At 43.2% G+C, this 19170-nt stretch overlaps 2 protein-coding genes across 4 annotated transcripts in view; both read left to right on the plus strand.

Annotated features, from left to right (window-relative positions):
* The window catches only part of ZNRF2 (zinc and ring finger 2), a 55454-nt gene extending 38847 nt beyond the window's left edge, over positions 1 to 16607 (plus strand). The window contains exons 3-6 of one of the 3 annotated variants that reach the window (XR_010623200.1): positions 8646 to 8751; positions 9490 to 9567; positions 10714 to 11344; positions 16480 to 16607. Coding sequence is in view for 1 of the 3 variants with exons in the window: in XM_065753211.1 (XP_065609283.1) it covers positions 8646 to 8751; positions 9490 to 9547 (164 nt within the window). In the remaining 2 variants the exon portion in view is untranslated. Of the gene's footprint in view, positions 1 to 8645; positions 8752 to 9489; positions 9568 to 10713; positions 11469 to 11591; positions 11856 to 16479 lie in introns of those variants that run through there. The other 2 variants (XR_010623199.1, XM_065753211.1) reach the window with 2 other exon arrangements.
* MTURN (maturin, neural progenitor differentiation regulator homolog) overlaps positions 1 to 19170 on the plus strand; it is a 263443-nt gene that overhangs the window by 90898 nt on the left and 153375 nt on the right. The window lies entirely within an intron of this gene.

Genomic DNA, 19170 nt, shown 5'->3' on the forward strand with positions numbered 1-19170 from the left:
CATCCTCCTCCATTTGAGGAGCCTCCTCAGTGTGTCCTGCACAAGGGTGGGCAGACACTCTAGAAATAGCCCTCCTTTGTCCAAGTAATTTTGACCTCAGAGTCTCTAGCCACTGAGTGACTGATGTTCCAGCCTCAGTGTCTCCCTGTTTATAGGGTTCAGAATAGAAGGTGGTTTGTGACACCATGGCAGAATGATTTAATAGCGCCCTGTGGTTATGAAAAACAGTTGTATTGAGGGTGAGATGCTCAAGGCCTGAAAGTTGTCCTAGTTTTGAAAGAAGGGTGGTAGTACTGAGGGCCCCTTTCCTGGGATAGCATCCCATGCTGTTTTGCATGAAGAATAGCTTCCTCTTAGTCACAGGGATCATCGAGGGCTGTAGTCTCCTCTTCATCCCGTGCCTCAATCCCTTTGAGATGGTAGAAAGTGATAGTAGGTCTACTGCTGAACTACATTATATAACATAACCTCTCAACCAGGAGGGTTGAGAGGTCCCCACTCACAACCCAGCCATTACTGATGCTCTCTAATAGTTTTTTTTTGTGTTCAGATGTGTTTTAGGATCAGTCTTTTATAGTAAAACTGATGTAAAACAGGAATACCTTATAGAAGCAGTCTGACTGTTGTGAACAGAAAAGGAAAACAAGTTAAAAAATTACGCAGTGATTGTAACCATGTCCTGTATTTGTGCACTGGCATCAAACATGCAATTTTTGCATGGAGAAGAGTGATCTAGGTTCTGCTGGGAAGGGCACCCTGTTGGCTTAGCACCTGGCACTAGGGTTAATCAGCCAGGATTTATACCCACTAAGTTTTGGCACCAGAATTTTCATTGTGTGGTACTCATCGTATCTGCTCTAAGAATAGCATCTTAGTCAGGCACACCTGTTTTTTCTCTCCTTCTGTAGTTTTGATCTTTGTCTCATGGCCTCAGCCTTCATGGCATCTTCGTTCATGCTCTCTATGCATTCATTTTGCATCAGATCAAAGCGAACTCTGTTCCAAGCTTGTAAAGGAATGAGTCAGTTATTTGGCCACTGTTAAAAAGACCTGGGAAAACTCAATGTGCTTGGGGTACCTGTAGGAAGAGTGGAATAAGAGCCTGAAAAAAAAAAAAAAGCAAACAGCTGAAGTGAATAATACTGCCAACTTTGGGGGAAAAAAAGTCACATTAAAGTAACTAACATTGCCTGGAGTAGGATGGCTACCTGTAGCTGGCCTTTGTTTCTGCTTTCCTTATAGCCTTTGAGCACACTGTTTCCATACCCTTTTCTTCCGTAAAGGTTTCTAATCTGCCTGCCTCCTCTACATTGTGGTAGATGATTATTCTCATAAATAACTTTCATTAAGCCAGCAGGTCCCCATCAACACCTTCATTTTGTTACAGGCCATTACTAGAATGGAACTTCATTATTGCTGTGTAACGATTTATGTTTTATTTCTGACCATAGTTTCAGCGACAATTAATGCTTGAAATTTTGTTTTTTGGAAAAACTCACTTCTGCAATCATTTTAATCTCCTTTCACATTGGGAGAAAAGTAAGCTTAAAGTCATTCAAGTTTCCAAAGAAAGAGGAGTTTCTCTCCTCAGTGGGGATCCTTTTGTACAGTCACAGCAACATCTTATATTTGCCAGATCTCTGTCAATTCAGAGCTTTACTTATCTTGATCAGAGGCCACTGTGTTCTGTTGTATGTACTTTGCCACGTCTGTTTCCCTCTCCTAGTCTTTGAGTGTTATTGGTAATAGCATCCGTGCTTGACTGGCAAAGTTGCTTGCTTTAACAGAATACAGCATGATAGTTAAGTTTTCGTTATGGCTGTAAAGCTATTTGCAGGTAACGGTCTTTGTAAGGCCTACAAAAGGAGTTCTTCCCCCTCTTACCAACTGTAGCAGTATCTTATCTTCCTTCTCAGATTTCCAAGTGATTTACTTCAATAAGATGATTCTAGAGATACAATCAGGCATAAAACTCACAGCAGTTGTTTTCTTGTGATTTTTTTTATTGTTTTTTGTTCTTAAGTTTGCTAAATAAGTTATATTTGCAGCACAAGGCCAACTACACTTCAGAATTCGCTTGCATTACTTGTTCCTTGCTCTGGCAGAAACCACATGCTTCAGCCACTTTTGGTTTGGATCTCTGGGTTGTGATCCCAAGTTGTCTTCAGACCTTAATTAATTTTATACCTGTCAAAGCAGTTTCTTACTGCTTGTGTAAATAGTAACGTATAAGCAGCCTCTAAGTGCTTGGATTTATTCATCAAAGATAACAAGCATTGTGTAGCCAAAACAAAAAAAGATCTACATGTATGGATTCTGCAGCGATGATTCTTGTTTACTTCTGTAAGTTTAGTTCATCCAAACTAACTCTCAGCTCTGTAAGAAACAATCCTAACTGCTGCAAACTCCTTGTCTGTCAGCAATACATGCCAGTTGCCTCTGGCCTCTTACTCAACCACTTCTCCTGTTGTAGCATATTTGTGGTACAAGATCTTCTTTGATGGTAAACTCAGCCTTGAGAAGTGTAAATCATTCTTGCACAGCGGAGCGAGGAGGAGGTATTTCCCCAGTGATAGTTCCTTGCAGTTGTTTTTTTCTAAGGACTCTTGATTTTGCTGCCATTTCATTGCTTGTGGGTTTGCTAGTTTTAACTCCTGGCACTCAGAATTAATGCTTGAGAGATTGTGATATTGATTTAAAAAAAAAAAAAAAAGGAAAGAAAGAAAACACTTATTTTTGTTCCATGAGCTTCAATAAATATTTGTTTTGGTTGTTTCAGACTGATAGGCACTTGGGTGGGTACACCATTCATGATGGAGTTGGACTGCAGGGCACTAGCTTGGTCCTGCAGCATTCAAGGCTGACGTCATCCCTATGGATGGGAAAATATTTAGAAGTATTTTTATCTCTCAGGGGTAGTGTTTCTGAATGGAGGGGAGAAGTCTTGAGACCAACACATCATCCTAAGGAAGACTGTTCAAGAAGTTCACCCTTGAGTCACTCAAAACATAACTGTGAATTGGTTTAGCTGGAATGGGGACAGTATAGAATGGACAGGTCTGGCACAAAATCTCCTTACGTCATGTTCTGGAATACAAGGATGTTTCTGGTTCTGATGCAAACAGATGCTCATGTCTAGACAATAATTTGAAAGGTACTTAGAAATATGGTGAACAGAACTTGTCATTAGAAGTCAGTGCAAGAGGAGAAAGTTGTTTAAGCATCCCGGGGATGATTTAATGTTAAATTAAATTGCAGGCAGACTGATTAAATAGAAGTTGGAAAGACTGCAGTTTTAAGCAGATCTTTCAAATTCAATCAGATAATTGTCTGCCAAGCAAATGTTAAATCATGGTGGAAATACATAGTCACTGTGGCAATTAATCTCAAGACAGGAGCACGAGGCATGTCCAACTGGGCTAATAAAATTTAACTTCAGTGAGTACCTATTTGACCACAGTACTCTCTCTAGGAGGTGCATAAATATGATTTGAGAAAGCTGGTATGCTGATGAAGTGAGCATAGGATTGACTGGCTGTGGATGTTGCTGTTTGGAGCTGAGAAGCTTTATTTCCCAGACTACTTGGCCTTTTATCAAAGCCTGGCTCTCTATTACAAGTCTTTGGGTGTGAACAGGAGTATGTTAATCGGATGTTGCATAAAAGCCTTATTACTTATGACTTGAAAGTGTTTTGCCATACTGTATCTTGTATTGAGACGGCAGATCCTGAATTGTACGTAGATTTACATTGTGGCTGCTGAGGTAAACTTCTTTACCAAATAACTGTTTTCCTGAGTGCACAAATGCCTTTCCTCTCTATTATTTAGTACACCTGATGAGAATTGTATCAAGGTAGCTAAAATCATATGGACTTTTTGGGAAGCATGATGAATAGAACTTACGTCTATTATGTTTTCATCTTTGTTCAGTGAGAAGTACTTTTTCCACTGCCACACACACCTGATCCTTACCTGAGTGAAAATGAGGCATCTAGTTACTCCTTGGAATTGTGTTCTGAAAGCTGAAAACGTTGCAGAAAAATCTAAATCTAGTACTTAAACATTTGAGTTCAGGTGAGAAGCAGTGGAACTTTTCCAGCTACTGCCCTGTAGCTCAGTGAGGTGTTTGGTAGGAATATTGCAAATTAGGCCTTACTCTGCAAATATTTTCCTTGTGGCTTTCACTTTCCTCCTTTTGTGTCTGTGTGTGCTGCCTCAGTACAATGCTGGTGTTTTAGGAGAGGGGAGGGCTGATGTGTTTGTGCGGGAAGTCTTTTATGATGGATATCTGTGTGCAGTTAACTTAGTATCAGACCAGTACCGAGAAGGTGAGAGACAAAGGGCAAACAGCATAGCTTTCGGACTTTGTAACGAGCTGTCGCATTGCTAGCAGTGAAGAGAGAGATGCTGAATATCTCCCTGCCCCCACATTCACCAAATATTTTGTTTGTACTTAAGGTAATACCACATTTTCTTCAGCAGTCTTCAGAGAGGTTATTTTTTGTGTGCACTGTCGTACAGAAGGCGTTTCTGAATTGGCAAGCTGTGCAGTGGTGCTTGAGGTTGTGTTTGTTGGAAATGCGTGGAAAGTGGCAATGTTTATGTAGTTGAGTAGCATGGCAATGTTATTTTTCAGTGGAATAAGAAACGTGAATGCTACTCACAGCTTCAGCTGTGCCTCGCTAAATGTGCTGATGGACCCTATAGCTTAGAAAGCTGGGAGAGACAAAATCAGCATCTTCTGCAGTGATGACTGCACGATCATCTAGGGCCTGTTGAGCTGGACAAATCAGCTGTCCTTCAGAGAATCTGCTGTGACTTTTTTGGCCAGCAGCTGACCAGGTCAGCCAGAAATGATCCCTAGCTGGAGAACGCTGAGTCAGGGATGTTCCTCTTGTCCCACCTCAGTACTGAAGCACAGTCAAAACAAGTCAAAGAAACATCTTGCTTTCACAGTGCTGAGGATGGATAAGGAGAGAAGGCTTTTGCTTGCAGCCAATATGAAGGTGTACATACAATTCCTGAGCTGCCTCAAAGAAGAGAGGAATGAAACACAGCAGTTCTAAGGTGATAGTTACCCAAACGCAGCCTTGGTGATTTGCTGGTTTCCTGAGTCTAGGGCTATCTCTGTCTGTATTTAAAAACAATAGCAGGAGCACAAATTGTAATGACTTCATCCATAGGGTATGTATTGCATGTGCTTTCACAGTTCTCATTTTAAAGACAATTTCATCATAGGCATTATCTATAACTTTAACCGTGGCTGAGTTGGCAGATTTGACTGTTATTGAATATATTCTTTAAAAGTTCCAGAAAATGTTTTTAATCAAATTGATGTGCAGCATTGCCAGGATGATGATTTTATTTCAGTATCGCCTATCTTGCTATAAATGCACAAATGGAATATAATCTGTTTTTCAATAGAGACAGAAGCAGGATTATGAGGAAAAACTAGCGACAACCAGAGGTAAAAACACTAGTAGTAGGGATAGAGGAGGAAAACATACTTGTGCAGAAGCAGAAGGAAAGTACTCTGATCTGCCTGATGTCATCTTTACACCAGTCTTCAGCTAGCGAGTGCTTGTTGCAATGGCTGGAAGGTGGAGGAGTGTTTACCTTCTGTTTGGTGCGAGGCAGATGGATGTGGGTGTGTGGTGTTTGTGTACGTATGCACGTGTGGGAGAAATGGAAAAATGTGGCCTCTGCTTATTTCCGCTTCCCACTTCCATTTAGGTAATACACTGATAAGAATGTTTTAAATATAGTATTGTTGAAACCTCAATAATGTTCTTTTTTCTTTTTTCTTTTACATCCTCTTCTTTTCTTTTGTCTGAGCAGTACCAAATTGTGCTTGGGCATTTATAACAGTTAGGTATTCAGTTTCTTCAGTACTTGTCAGCTCTCTTGCATGGGAGCCTGGTCGCTTTCAAAAGGTAATGAAAAATGCAAAGTGCTAACTCTGTGTCATTTAGAAGGAATAGGAGTATTGAATCCTGCTAACAATTTTTTTTTTCTGTGTTCCCAAGGCCACATTTGGTGGTCCTGTCAGCCTCCACAGCAGCTGCTCCTGCCGGGGCTGGGCCGAGCACAGCCTGCACTGCCCCCTGCCCCACAGCACAGCATCCCAGAGGCAAAGTCCTGGCCAATGGCAGGGAGGAAAGGCGTTTGCCTGGGGCTTGGGTGGTAGGGCTCGTATTGGCAAGAGAAAGACCAGCAGCATCTGGGGAGAGAGATTATGGGAGCCCTGGAGAGAAGGGGAGTCTCAGTCACACCAGGGCTGGTGAGAGATAAAGATGTTTAAATTGGCATCTCGCCCTGGTGTTAGCTGGAAGGTCTTGTTAAAACACTCAGCAGGAGTTCTGACTCTGCGCTGTAAGGTCTGTGGGACGTGTGATGAGCCAGGTCATGCACAATAGAGAATGATGTGAAAGCAGTTCACAGAAATGTTTTCTTTTGTAAATTATATTTTTCCTGGATAGCATTTTAATTTTTGTCATCAAAGCTTGACTAAATGCTTCCGTCTTGAGAGAGCTGGGGGGGGGGGAGTCAGGGAATGAATTCACTGGAGGAACCTTAATGCCATTTTTATTTTGGGTACCAGTTGCTCATCTGCTTGAAAATAACTCTGGAAATTTGACTTCTTTTTTTGAAGTATGTATATGAGATATGCTTGTATTATTAATGGCATTTCTTCCAATAACCTGGCTGTGGGGAGAGTAGATATGCTTGTAGGGCTTTTGGCTGAGAGGCATTTTAAGAGGGTGGTGTCTGAGAGCATCAGGCAAAGATTCCTATCTCTGTAACAGGACTGTGCTGTCTCTATAGTCTTTGCCTTCTGGTGTCAGATATTAAAATATGTTTTCATGCAGTATAATAGTCAAGGAAGCATTTACCCTTTGCACCCTCTTCTGCACAGGTTGGGACTTCGTAGCAGTAGATGATTTTAAGAGCTTTTGCATTGTGTCAGATGGCTTTCCTTCTTCAGTTTTTGAATCCTTACATCTACAGATACTTAAAAAACAGCCATTTCTTAAAATGATGCCTACAGACAATATTACCATGCATAAAATACAACTATTTTCTTCACTGTAATGTGTGTGTATTGTTTATTAGTTTCTCCGGTGTTATTTCACATATCTCTGTTATGATGCAGCACATTTAGCATTATAGAGTATTTTAAAGAATAACCAATGAGGACTGGCATGGAATGAGTACTCTTTTAGAAACCCAAGCACCTGAAGATAGCTTGCTACGATTCCTAGAGAAACACAGTAGACCTGATTTCATGCCTCTTCTTGCTTATTCCTGCAGTGATGGCTTTTTAGTTGTATTTTTGTCATCTTCTGTGTGTTTGGTATGCCACAGTGATGAGTATTGGAGATGCTTGAGAGCATAGCTTAGGACTGGTGGCTTCTCAGTCATACCAGGAAATAGTAGTCCTCATAAAGAATCCCTTTAGGTTCCTTTTTGTTAAGAAGGGGAAATTTTTCCCCAAAAGCTGCAGAAATTTGAACATGTGGACTCTACTCCAGCCAAGTGCACACCTTTCTCATCTGCCAGAGATTGCTGTTTGCTACACCGTCCTTTTTTGATAGCTATCTGTGCACTGTGTGAGGGTGCTGGCTTCTGGTAAACTGGACCTGATGTCACCTCTTGCTTTGTATTGTGCCAAGAATGAATTCTGCATGCTGTATTCTGGCTAAGAGCAGTGTCAAAGAGAGAAGATTTTTATTAAAAACAAACAAACAAAAAGTATTTTCCCAGAAACTTCTGTTAGTAAGCCAACTCTTATGCATTCTTACTAACTTACTGTCTCCTCATTTCTTATGGGATTTGGGATGATGCCAAAAAAATTAAAAAATTAACTCTAGGAATGTAGGACCTTCAAGTTGAAGGTATGGAATACAGGTGCTGGAGGGGCTGGTTAAAGTTAGAGAAAGACAGATGTGTAGAAGAGAGATGAGTAGGAGAGAGCAGAAGAAAGCAAATGATAGGCCAGGTGATTAGTAGGAGGAATTTAATAAGATCTGTGCCTAGTTAATTAACTGCAGTGTCTTGTCTGGAGAAATATGGTCTTCAGGCTGGGACTTAGCCTCCATCAAGACAGCCGAACGTGGGGAGGTGAGGATTGCCAAGCAAAGGGTGTTTTTCCCTCCCCCAAATGAATCCTCAAAGTCCTGGTGCCTCAGTAGGTGCCCTATGGATGATGGTGCTGGCTTTTCCCAGTGTTTAGCTCTTGGACTCAGCAGCGTGTGTATGAGGCAGCTGCCTGGATCAGAGCTTATGTTTCCCAGTTCAGATCAGAGCAGTCTGTGGTGGGACGTGCATCTGCTGAGAATATAAGCACTCAAGGATCACTGACTGCTCATCCCCTCTGTGTGGTTGTCTTCCTGTAGGACTTCATTCTGAGTTACAGCTGTGTTCAGGCAAGATACTGAATCATAACCATATTTTAATTTGAGCTGTTGAGATGTCTGTCATCAGGAATCTTCTGTCATATGGCATGTGTGACCCAACCTCACCTTGACAGCGCTTTCTGCAGGATGAGAAGCATCTTCTGTAGCTGCACTTGGTATTCTGAATAAAGAACATTTTCCTTGTGGTGGTCTGCTTTTTGACTGTTCAACTTTGTGCTCTTTCCTCAGAGGATGTGCTGAGTAAAGATACTGGGGAGTGTGCAATATGCCTGGAAGAGCTGCAGCAGGGAGATACTATAGCACGGCTGCCTTGCCTCTGCATATATCATAAAGGGCAAGTATTCCTCACGGTGCATGTATACACATCCAGGAAGTTGCATTTATAGGGTACCTTCACTAAAACTCAGTTGCCTTTTATACTTCAGACAAACAAAAGCCAAACAGTAACCACTCTGAAGACGATTTTTAAGTGACATCTTTCTGCATCTTCACCAGTTTGAAAAATTACAATAGAAGGAGCTCTCACTTACGTGGAAAAAAGGCTCATAACACTTCTACGGAAGGGGTGGACATCACAGCTATGGAGATTAGGTTGCACATACTTTTGTAATAACAGACTTGGCTAATGCCATTAAGCTGAAGAGGGAGTGCTTTTTAAAACTGTTTCATAATTGTTTTCACTACAGTGTGTAAGATGTCAGTGAGTGATGTAAACGAGATGATAGTGTTAGTAATAATCTGTGTATAAAACCTGGCTAATAACTTGTAAAATGCTTTCCTACAGATTTTACCATTTCACATGCATAGTTATTTACCAGCGCTTAATATTCAAGTACAGCTGTGCTTTGGGGTTATTACATTTTCTATGAATGATGAAATATTCCTTCTTTTGAGAACGTACAAAGACGTAGAGTGCGTAACATTGCATGTGTGCCTATGTGTATTTCTTTGTTAACATAAAATCCTGCTGTAGATGGAAATAATGAGAAACCAATTAACGTGCCTTTCTTACTGCGAAGCATTATTGGGATATTCCTGTTAATTGCTTTCATTTTTGTCTTGCATCCGACAGCTGCATAGATGAATGGTTTGAAGTCAATAGATCTTGCCCTGAGCATCCGTCAGATTAAGGGAAGATTCGTGTTCTTAGGTAATATTTATTTTTAGATATGTGCATCTTAACAGTATTTCAGTTGATTTGAAATTACTCTCGATGCTGTTTTCATAATTTGTGAATTTGCAGTTCTGAGACACATTAGCAATATTAAATCAGTAAGTAATGACATACATTACAATATATAAAAGGGTTTTGCGTCCTTTTACGGCGTGGTCTGGAATAATGCATTCCAGTTTTAGTGCTGGAAAAGTGGCAAGTCAGTGCCAGTAAAGCTTTAGCATTAACTTTTAAAGAGTAATTTTTTCCATGGAAATGAAACAAGATCAAAATAGCATAACCGTACGATGTTGGATTTATTTCTGAAAGAAAGCTTTTGGAATCATTAAAAAAAAAAATAAAGGTGAAATGAGGCATTTTTCAAAATCACTTTCATCTTGATGCATTCCAGAGCGTTAAAAAGTTAACATTTCTGTCCAGCCCATCCCACAGAGGTTTGCATATTTCCAGCTTATAGTCGTTGTTATCATTTCAGATCTGCAGTTGGTGTCAAAGGTTTAAAGGATAGGTTTATCCTTTCAGTTGGCTAGTTCTGAATCTTTACCTGGCACAAAACACCAACGCTCATCAGAATTCTTACAGGAACAGATATCTGAAATTCTGGCCATTGGGTGGAAGTTGGCTTTTCTTGTTTTGCTGAAGATGAGAATCATCGTTGTAATCTGAAGACATCATCGCTGGCGTTCATCTGTTCATAAGTTTCACTTTGTGTCCTAAATCTACATTTCAGGTCTCATAGCTGCGCTATGATTGTTGAAAGGGTAGCAGAGAAAACCTGAGGGAAGGCATCCCGTTCCTGGGATGACACTTTACAAGTCAGGGTGGTAGGAGCTAAAACTAACAAACAAAACCACCCGTGCTCCGTATTGCCCCCAACAGCTGAACTGTGGAAGAAATCCACGTGCCGTTTATAAACACATTTGTCTCTGTAAATGCTCCTAGGTGTCTAACCTCTGTTAAACACAATCTGCTTTCTCTTTTTTGTCCTCGCAGCAGTTATGGTGATAATTGAGGCCTTAAGTAAAAGGGGAAGGAAAATAGTGTTCGTGTTCGTGCTGTTTCTGTGTGTTAGATACTGAAATAGCTGAAATGCTGATACTTTGTCTTCTGCTTTCCTAACAGCTGCTTCCACCAGTCAGAAAACATAGGAGATCTGAGGTTCCCTTGCTGAACACAGCGTGCCTGGCCTGAGAATAACTGTTCTTTGTGGCTGGAAAAGGCAAAGATGGACAATGACTTGAAAAAAGCATTGCGGACACCAGTTACTCGCCAGTAGTGCTCAGTATACCAAACACTCATGCAAAGGACACACAGGGATTTTGAAAATGCTGCACATTCTGTAACAATCTACTCCCCCACAGACGTTATTGACACAATTTTGTATTGAAGGCCAAAGTTCCTAATTTTCAGCCTAACTTCTGGTTCTGTGAAGAAGCGGGTTATTGGACACGTTTCCTACTGCTCCCGGTGGAAGCGGAGACGTTCCATACGTGCTATCTGAGACCCTTGCAGGAGGGTGGCCCCATTTTCGAGTGGGAACAGTATCACCTTCTCCTTGGCTGAAGAAGAGTAAATGGCAAACTGAAGTGTGATCTGACAGCGTGACCGTATTTACTGAATTCACACCCTATTTTTTGTTCTTCACTTTTACAAGAACAGAAAGCATAAACTTCTCTGCACAGGAATACTATACGTCAACATTTTCTAATTAAACCTTTGTCACAATGCAGTCCAAAGAGTAAATCTGAGACAGGTAACTAATTTATATTGATCCGAGCTATAGGGATTGTTGAAATCTGCACACTGTATTGCTATTTAAGTACATAAAACTTCTCTTATACTGCTTGTGAGTAAAACAAAACAAACAACAACAACAAAAGCAGCAAAGCAAAATCTTACAGCTATGCAACTTTTTTTTAGTAGGAAAAAAAAATGACAGATTTTAAGTGCTGCCAGTTAAGGTAATTTGTTTAACGGGTATTTTTTTAAAAATGTTTCAGGTAATTATTTTGTTGTACTACTCTCATCTCCAGACTGCCTCCTGAGGTGGAAATAACTGCAGAGTGTGGGCACAGCAAGAGGGTTTTTAGTAATGAGCATGGGTGAGATAACATCGAGGTGGGATTTGTGTTCAATTTTTAAAACACGTACGTGCAAGTTTTTCTTTGTTTCTTTGTTTGAATGTTTTGGGTTTTTTTGGTGGCAGGATTTGTAGTACTTTGCATCTAAATAATCGGTCTCTTCATGTGGAGGCTAACATTTCACAGCGTGGTTTGTTTTCTTCTTTGAAAAGGCACCTGTGTTTGTTTAATTTATTATTATTTTACTGTATTATGTTGGTATAACCAAGGCTCCGTGAGAATCTCTGGCTGTCCCCAGAGGGCACACCAAGTACAGCTTGTGGACAACTATTAGTTTCCATAAAGTATCACAGTTCAGTAAGGGAGAAAGGGGGAAAGGAAAGAAAAAAACAAACAAACTGGAAGAGCTATCAGGGCTTAGAAGCATACCTTTGACATTGAGAATTAATCATAGCAGTATCTGAACTTCACAGTACAGGGAAGAGTTTCTGAGTATTTATTTGTGACAGCAGTTTTAGTGGGTTTCAGTAGCGAAAATAAACTGCACACTTCAAACGTTTTTCTTGTACATACATAATTCTGCTGGTTTGGATTTTGTTTCAGTACATATTTCTTCCTATTACTACTGTGATTCATATCCAAAAGGGCAAAGAATGGGAGCAGCTGCTGCTATATGAGAGAATAAGTGCAGTGCATGTTAGTAGACTCCTCTGTCTTGCTTGCAGAGCAGTTCTTTTCTGGCTAACAGTTTTCCCTGAATTTTGCACTGTTCAGTGCCAGTGTTATGCTGCAAGAAAACCCCTCCAAACTAGATAGAAACTGCACCCTCAGTTAAGAAATCTACGTTTCTGGGCTTCCATCACCACCATCACCAGTTACAGCTGAACCTGTAACAGTGGGGCCCCGCTGGTTCTTCTCCCACTGAAAAAGTGAATACATTTTGTCACATGTACAGTAGTTCCCTGTACAGTTTCTTTTTTAGCCAAGAAACGTTGTGTTGCCTTGTATTATCACAGGGGGCGGAGGGTAGGAAGAATTACAGCACCTGTAATACTCACGGTGGTGTTGCCTGCAGGCCCACTTTTCCAGTGTTCTAAATTGCTACTGTCTTCTGAAATTAAGGATGTTGTTGCGTTTGCATTGATCTGGTGCTTGCAGTTGGCTTCGTGCCTGCAGAAATGTGATGTGTAAAGCAGGTAGGTTAGTGTTCTGGTGTCCTGTGCTCCAAGGTCATAGATGGTCTTTGGCTTGGGGATTAAGTAGATAGATATTATAAACGTAAATCTGTTTACAGCTGAAGCTCGATTTTGGTAGTTCATATTTCTAGTTCATTTATTGCCATTTTGAGCGCCTGTATTTTCCGTGTTCAGATGCAAGTAGATGGCTTGAGGACCCAACAGTTAGAACTGCTGTCCCACGCTTGTGGCATGCATTTCAGACACTGGCACAAAACTTGAGTGTGGTTTTGCTGGCAAAGAGTCTGCTCCTGCTTCCGTCAGCACAGTAGAGCTGCAGTACTTCAGACTGTGTGAGGAACTGATAGAGGGGAATAGCTTAGGTGCTTGTTTTGTATTCTTGGTATCTGTAAATCTCTTCTGAAAGCCTGTGGAAGGTTTTCCTCTATCAAAATGCGTAATACAGACCAAGCCAAAATGACCTGGAAGCAGGAGACCAATGTTTGACTCTGAAAATGCCTGTGGAAATTCACCTTTGTAAATGTTCTGTCACCAGCTGCATTGGTCGGTTGGAGATGACAATGCCATAGACATTGCTCATTGTAGGCAACACCTTCATCTTTACAGCCTCCTCACAGTGGTCCCGGGTCATAGTGCTTCAGAAGGGAAAATAAACACCAAGCAAGTCTTGTGTCTCCATCAAGGAATACCACACTTGTCCACAAGAAGCAATAACTTATATTTCAGTGCGATATGCTTCTTTGCCTGTAAATATATTCGGATTGCCAAGTCTGTGCTGTTGCAGAGTATTTCAGTCATCTGAACTATATCTTCCCTAAGTAAGGGTGTAAAATAATTCCCGTACTCAGGTCTGCCGTGAACATGCTGACGTGCTGCTTGCCAGAGGGGACGAGTAGACTCAACGCTGTCCTGAAGTGTGAGGTTTTTTGAGCTTGTAACATACCTACGTATCTTGGGTAGCCATTTGTGTTGCGAAGCTCTTAGTGGAGGAGGCCATGGTTTGAGTTGTGTGTAGCTGTCCTCCATGCCATGCCAAGAAGAGCCACGCTGCTGTCAGCACAGGGCACTGATTGTCCTGTCTCTTTCAAATTGATATCTAATAACGTTTTCCTTAGGAAGTAGGTAAGCTAATTTTCTTTCCATGTGTACATTAGACATTGTGAGTTCAGTGACAGGGAAAAAACTTGAAGCACACCACACGTTTGTGGTATTTTTTTGAAGAATAAGGTGTAAAACATGGTCTTATTTGTAATCAGTTTAATTTTTGTATTCAAGGATGAGTGTACTGCCGTATATCAAAGTGGAAAATGTAGGTAAGGTACAAAGATGCGGGTGGATACTTGTGACCTATTTCTGCCCCTTCTTCTCCCCTTTTACGATGTAAATGAGGTTTTACAGCTTAGTTGCTGGATTTATGTATTAATCCTAGTTCCTAACACTAGAAGCAGTGCTGGCTTTTTAATTAAGTCTTTGCTGAAAGTCTGAGGTCTCCCAGAAGACTAAAATGTTAGCAAATGTGGAAAAAATACATATATTTTTTTCAGAAACATGGACCTTTGGGTTGCTGTTTATAGCCAGCCAGTGTCTAATAGCTGAGATGTGTTTATGGCTGCTTTCAGCACGCTGCCTTTTCCATTCAAGGGCTTCCAAAACTTGGTGCATTTCTTCTGTGTTCCGCCCAAACCCAGGGAACCTGTTACCATCTCTAAGTAGACAGCAACGAAGCTCATGCTGGTTTTGATGAAGGCCGTGTCATCTTTGTGAATTGTAGCTGCTTTGTTACACTGAAAGAATATTTGTGTGCGGATTCAGTGCTGCGGTTTTGTATCTGCTGATTTTGCACGTGCAGCTGCGATCCTGACAAGAGAGTAATGCATACCTGGCGATGCAGAAATGCTACTCCGGGATCTCCCAGCTCACCTGTGCCAGTGGAAGATTGTCTCATTTTGAAGAATGCTGTATCTTGAGACTCACATTCCACTTCTCCAAGCTTAAAAGTCATTTTAGTATGAATTTCCTTTTCCTAGCTGAAGACATGCTGCGTTTTAGGGCTGTTATCTTGTCAGTCTTTGGAAATGCTTTCCATTGACGACCGCAAAAGTAATGGAGGAGGAGACTCTTTAGAAAAGGAGGACTTGTTACAGGTTTTGCTACAACGCAACCGAACGTGCTTTTTTCTGTAGCAGCATCATCAGCTTGACCCACTTTATGGCACTCAAAATAACACGTGAGAGAAATTCACCAGAGAACGGTGTTTTGTTTCCTAAATATAAGCTTCAGCGATGTTTCTTCGGTATAAATTCACACGATTCTAAATTCATGTTTGAATGCATTTTAGCCTATTGCGGGTGAGGGGTGGAACCACACAGTTTTGAGTTTCAAGTTGAAATTGGTTCTCTCGTGAGTGCCGTGCTGCATGGTCCATTGGCTTCCCAAGGCACCGCGTAGAGCTCTGTGAAGTAATCTTTACTTGTGTATGTCAGAGCTGATGGCAGGTCAAGCTGTAAAATGAGCTCGTGGTGAGGCATGATTTGCTGAAGACTTGCTCGGATAAACCATCACAGGAATTTGCTGCACCAGAAAAAGACTGGACTTGGTTCTGGCTTTGCTCTAGTAAGCTGCCTGCGTGCAATAACGAGAAGGCAGCGAGGCCACTATTTGCCAATCTTCCTGGCAGCTTTTAATCTATTTATGTTTGTTAGAGAGACTTTTGCCCTTGGGTATGCTTTGGCAAAGATTTTTGCAATGGTAAGTAGGATTTGCTTGATTCTGGCACTCTCAGATGTAAGTAACCCAATGTTACAAGTACATAATCTGTTGCCGAATCCCATTCTTCTCGTTTCCCCTCAGATCTATCCTTTTCATTGCTAATCCATTATGTGTAATTGTAAATTCTTTTCAACATAACTGGTCACAGGCTCCCAAGGTGTGAAATGCTAACGGGAGGAGATGGCAAAGTATAATTTTGTGTTCTTCCTGTGTGCACGTGATGCTGAAGCACTCATTACCGTGCAGTCCGAAATTCTCTTTTAGCTGATATTGCCAAAGTACTACAACTTCTGAGGAAGAAAGGAGGCGTAGCTGTGCGTGGGGGGGGTGTTTTACTGAACTACTTAATTTTAAAGGCTGAGGCATCACACAGAACAAGTGGTGCTCCAGCATTCTCCTTATCACTCGATCGAGAGTCTCGCTCTGCCTCCCTTCCCACTTGGCAGGCCACCCTGCTGCTGGAGGGCAGCCCACGTCCCCCTTCCCTATGCTTCTTCCCAGCCCTGCCCGCGGAGCCGTGTGGAGCTGCGTGCTGATGCCGAGTGGTAATGGACGAGATGTCTTCCTTCGTTACCCTGAGCGGAAATCAGAATGTAATTCGCAATGTCTGATGTCAAATGTGCTCTTTTGTTTGTTTGTTTGTTTTTAATTGAGCAGTATGATTGCAAGTTGACTTCAGTTGTTCTAAGGTACTCTTTTCAATGGTCTGCCAGTACGTAATCATGAATGAAAGTATTTTTTTATTGATTTTTTTAGGTTGTACGTTAACATTCCATTCATGTAAAATATGTACAAATACATGTAATAAATCTTTTGAAGCACAGCTCTCCCCGCACTTCCAGGTGGCTTTTGTTGTCAAGTCCTGCTGAACGTGGCAGACCTGCTGCACGCCTGTGCTGCAGAGGAAGGAGGAGCAGTGGGTACCCGTGGCTGGAGGAGCAGTAGCTGTGGACTGCAGGTAGGAGCCAGGAGCCCTCCTGCCCTGTGTGGGTGGCTGTGGTGGTGCCATTTTGTGAGCTGGGGTGGGCTGTGGTTGGCTGGTGGCAGATCTGGCAGTCCTGAACAGTGACACCGGGCTGCTCCGGGGCCACCAGTATGGCTGCAAGCTCTTAGCCTGCAGGGCACCATACCAGTAAAAGCCAGTGTTTGCTTCCTGATCCATCATTGCTTTGAGCAGCAAGGTGAGGAAAATGCGTGGCCAAGGGGGATAAATTGGGGAGAGTTCCTGTGGTAGCTGGAGCTGGATAGAGACATCTTCCATCCTGTTTCTTGAGGTCCTCGTGCTCCTTGCAGGGCTCCGCATGGCTGAGCAGGTGCAGATGTGCAGCCCTGTCCCACCTGGTGGGCAGCTGTGCCCGTGCACCGCAACAACAGGCCCCCTACGGGATGGAGCTTTCCACCCTTGTTCCATAAAGCATCTGTTTTGTGAGGGGGATGAGATCAGGGATGCGCGGGGGCGGGGAGGAGAGTTCAACATAAATAAATAATTGTGCGAAGCTCCTCGTCGTGGGCTGACGCATGATGACTCACTGCTAAAGGCAGCAGAATAGAGACGGCGTAGGGACGGCCCTCGGCTGAGCTCGGTGGGGGCTGCAGGTGCTCGCTGCCCTCCAGCCTTGGCCCCTTGTGCTCACAGCCACGCTCTGCATCAGGCTCCTGCCCTGCTTTTCCTTCTCGCCCTGGTTACCGATGTCTTTGTTTGAACAAGTGTTTAAATTTTAACCAAGGCGCTTCTCCCCTCCTCTCCTGGCTGGTTCTGTAAGCAGGCTCCAAATGGTAGGAGAAGGAAAACCTGCAGCCTCTGTGGGCTTTGGCACCCACTGTGGGCCGTGTGGTGGGGCCTCATCACCCTGCTCCCTTGCCTGGGCCACCCGGTGACCAGTTCAGAGGAAAGCTCTTTAGAAGCCACCCGTGCCAGGATTAACATCTGCTGGAGTCGGGATTAAAGAGCCTGGCAGGTAACAGGAGCAGGAACGCCTGAAGGCTTTGTTTGCTCCAGCCCGAGGCCTCCCCACTGCTGGGGCTATTGCAGCTGATTAAGCCGCTGCCTCCTGTGCAGGCCCACCCTCAGCACTCATGTGATAGGAGGCAGCAGTTCATGGTTTGCCAAGCTTTGCTCGAGGGCTCTTCCCCTGAGAGCTGCCCCCCCACCATATTCCAGCAGCTCTGTGCACCGGATGCAAGCAGGCAGGGCTGAGTGCAGGAGTCCCAGCTGCTGCTGTCTGGGTGCTCCTGGGCTCTGTGGCCCGCTGCGACAGGGCTGTCTCTGCACGCAGCCATTCCCAAATGAGCAGTTGCCCTTTCAAGTTCTGCTGTACACCCCAGGGCAGGTTACTTCAGAGCTTTGCAGCTTGTTGGCTGACAGTGAGGAATGGTGCACCAGTGGCACGTAAACATGCAGTGAGAGGCCTCACCTGTTCTGACCCCTGAGAAACCGTTGTCTATGGCTCAGTGCTCTGAGTGAGGCTCCCATTTTCACCCAGCTTGGTCCTGGTGTATTCTATTTTGACCTACTAAAGCAAGAGACACCTTCTTTGTGTGCAGCCACTACTGTTTGCTGCTAAGAACCATTTCACTAGCTGCTAAGTCTGCGGCCCTGTGCAAGGCTCAGTAAGTGGCTGATCTGTCTGCAGCAGCCAGAATTAGCAGGACTGCCTCATTCCTGCCTCATTCCAGCCATGGGTCTGCTTGGCAGTGCTGCAGCAAAGCCAAAGATCATGCAGGGACCTGCTGGGGTTCTTAATGAAGTTGTTTGTTGTAGCAGAGGACAAGTAGGAGAAACAATGCTGCGCACAGAGAACATCTTAGCAAGTTAACTTAAGTATTTTATACTTGTGTCTGAATTTAAGTACAAATGGTTCTCACTGTAAGCCCAAGATGTAGATCAGAAGCTCTCTACAAATAGCCTGGTAAGACAGCAAGGAAAGGATTGCAGCCCCCAGTGCCATGCCAACTCACAAAGATGCTCAGGCTGGCAGCTGCTGGTTCCTTCAGCTCTGGTCATGAACTGATGTGTGAGGCTATCCTTCGCCCTGGGGCTGCTCCTGCTGAAGCAGCCTGAGCAGTGCCCAGATCCTGGGGCCAGCACATGCAAGCTCTCGCAACCTGAAATCTGCTCTGAGATGATTGGGTGCATCTGGCACACTCCCTGGCACCATCATCAGTGCTGGGCTGGGCCACAGTGGGTTTGCTTGCTCTATCTGCCAGCTCCGAGGCTGCCTCGACCTGCTGCAGCCCAGGAGACTCTCATGTTCTCAGTAAACAAATGGCTCAGGTGGAGAGACCATTTGTGTTAGCTGGCACAGCCTGAGAGCATCACCTTCCTGTCTGCCTCTGAGCTGTCAGTGCTGACAGCATAGGCAGGGAGGAAAAGCCACTGACAAATAATGACTGCTACACATATATATATATATATATATATGAATATAGCTGTGAGTATTTCATAGTACGTTAGGGAGCTGGAGAGAGTAGGCAGAACTGAGGGCTGGTAAAGGTCTGCTTCCAGGCAGGAGGAGAAACTGACTACCCAGGAA

The sequence above is a fragment of the Cyrtonyx montezumae genome, unplaced genomic scaffold (genome assembly GCF_038088225.1).
Source record: "Cyrtonyx montezumae isolate F1298 unplaced genomic scaffold, pur_monq_1.0 scaffold_8, whole genome shotgun sequence".
NCBI lineage: Eukaryota > Metazoa > Chordata > Aves > Galliformes > Odontophoridae > Cyrtonyx > Cyrtonyx montezumae.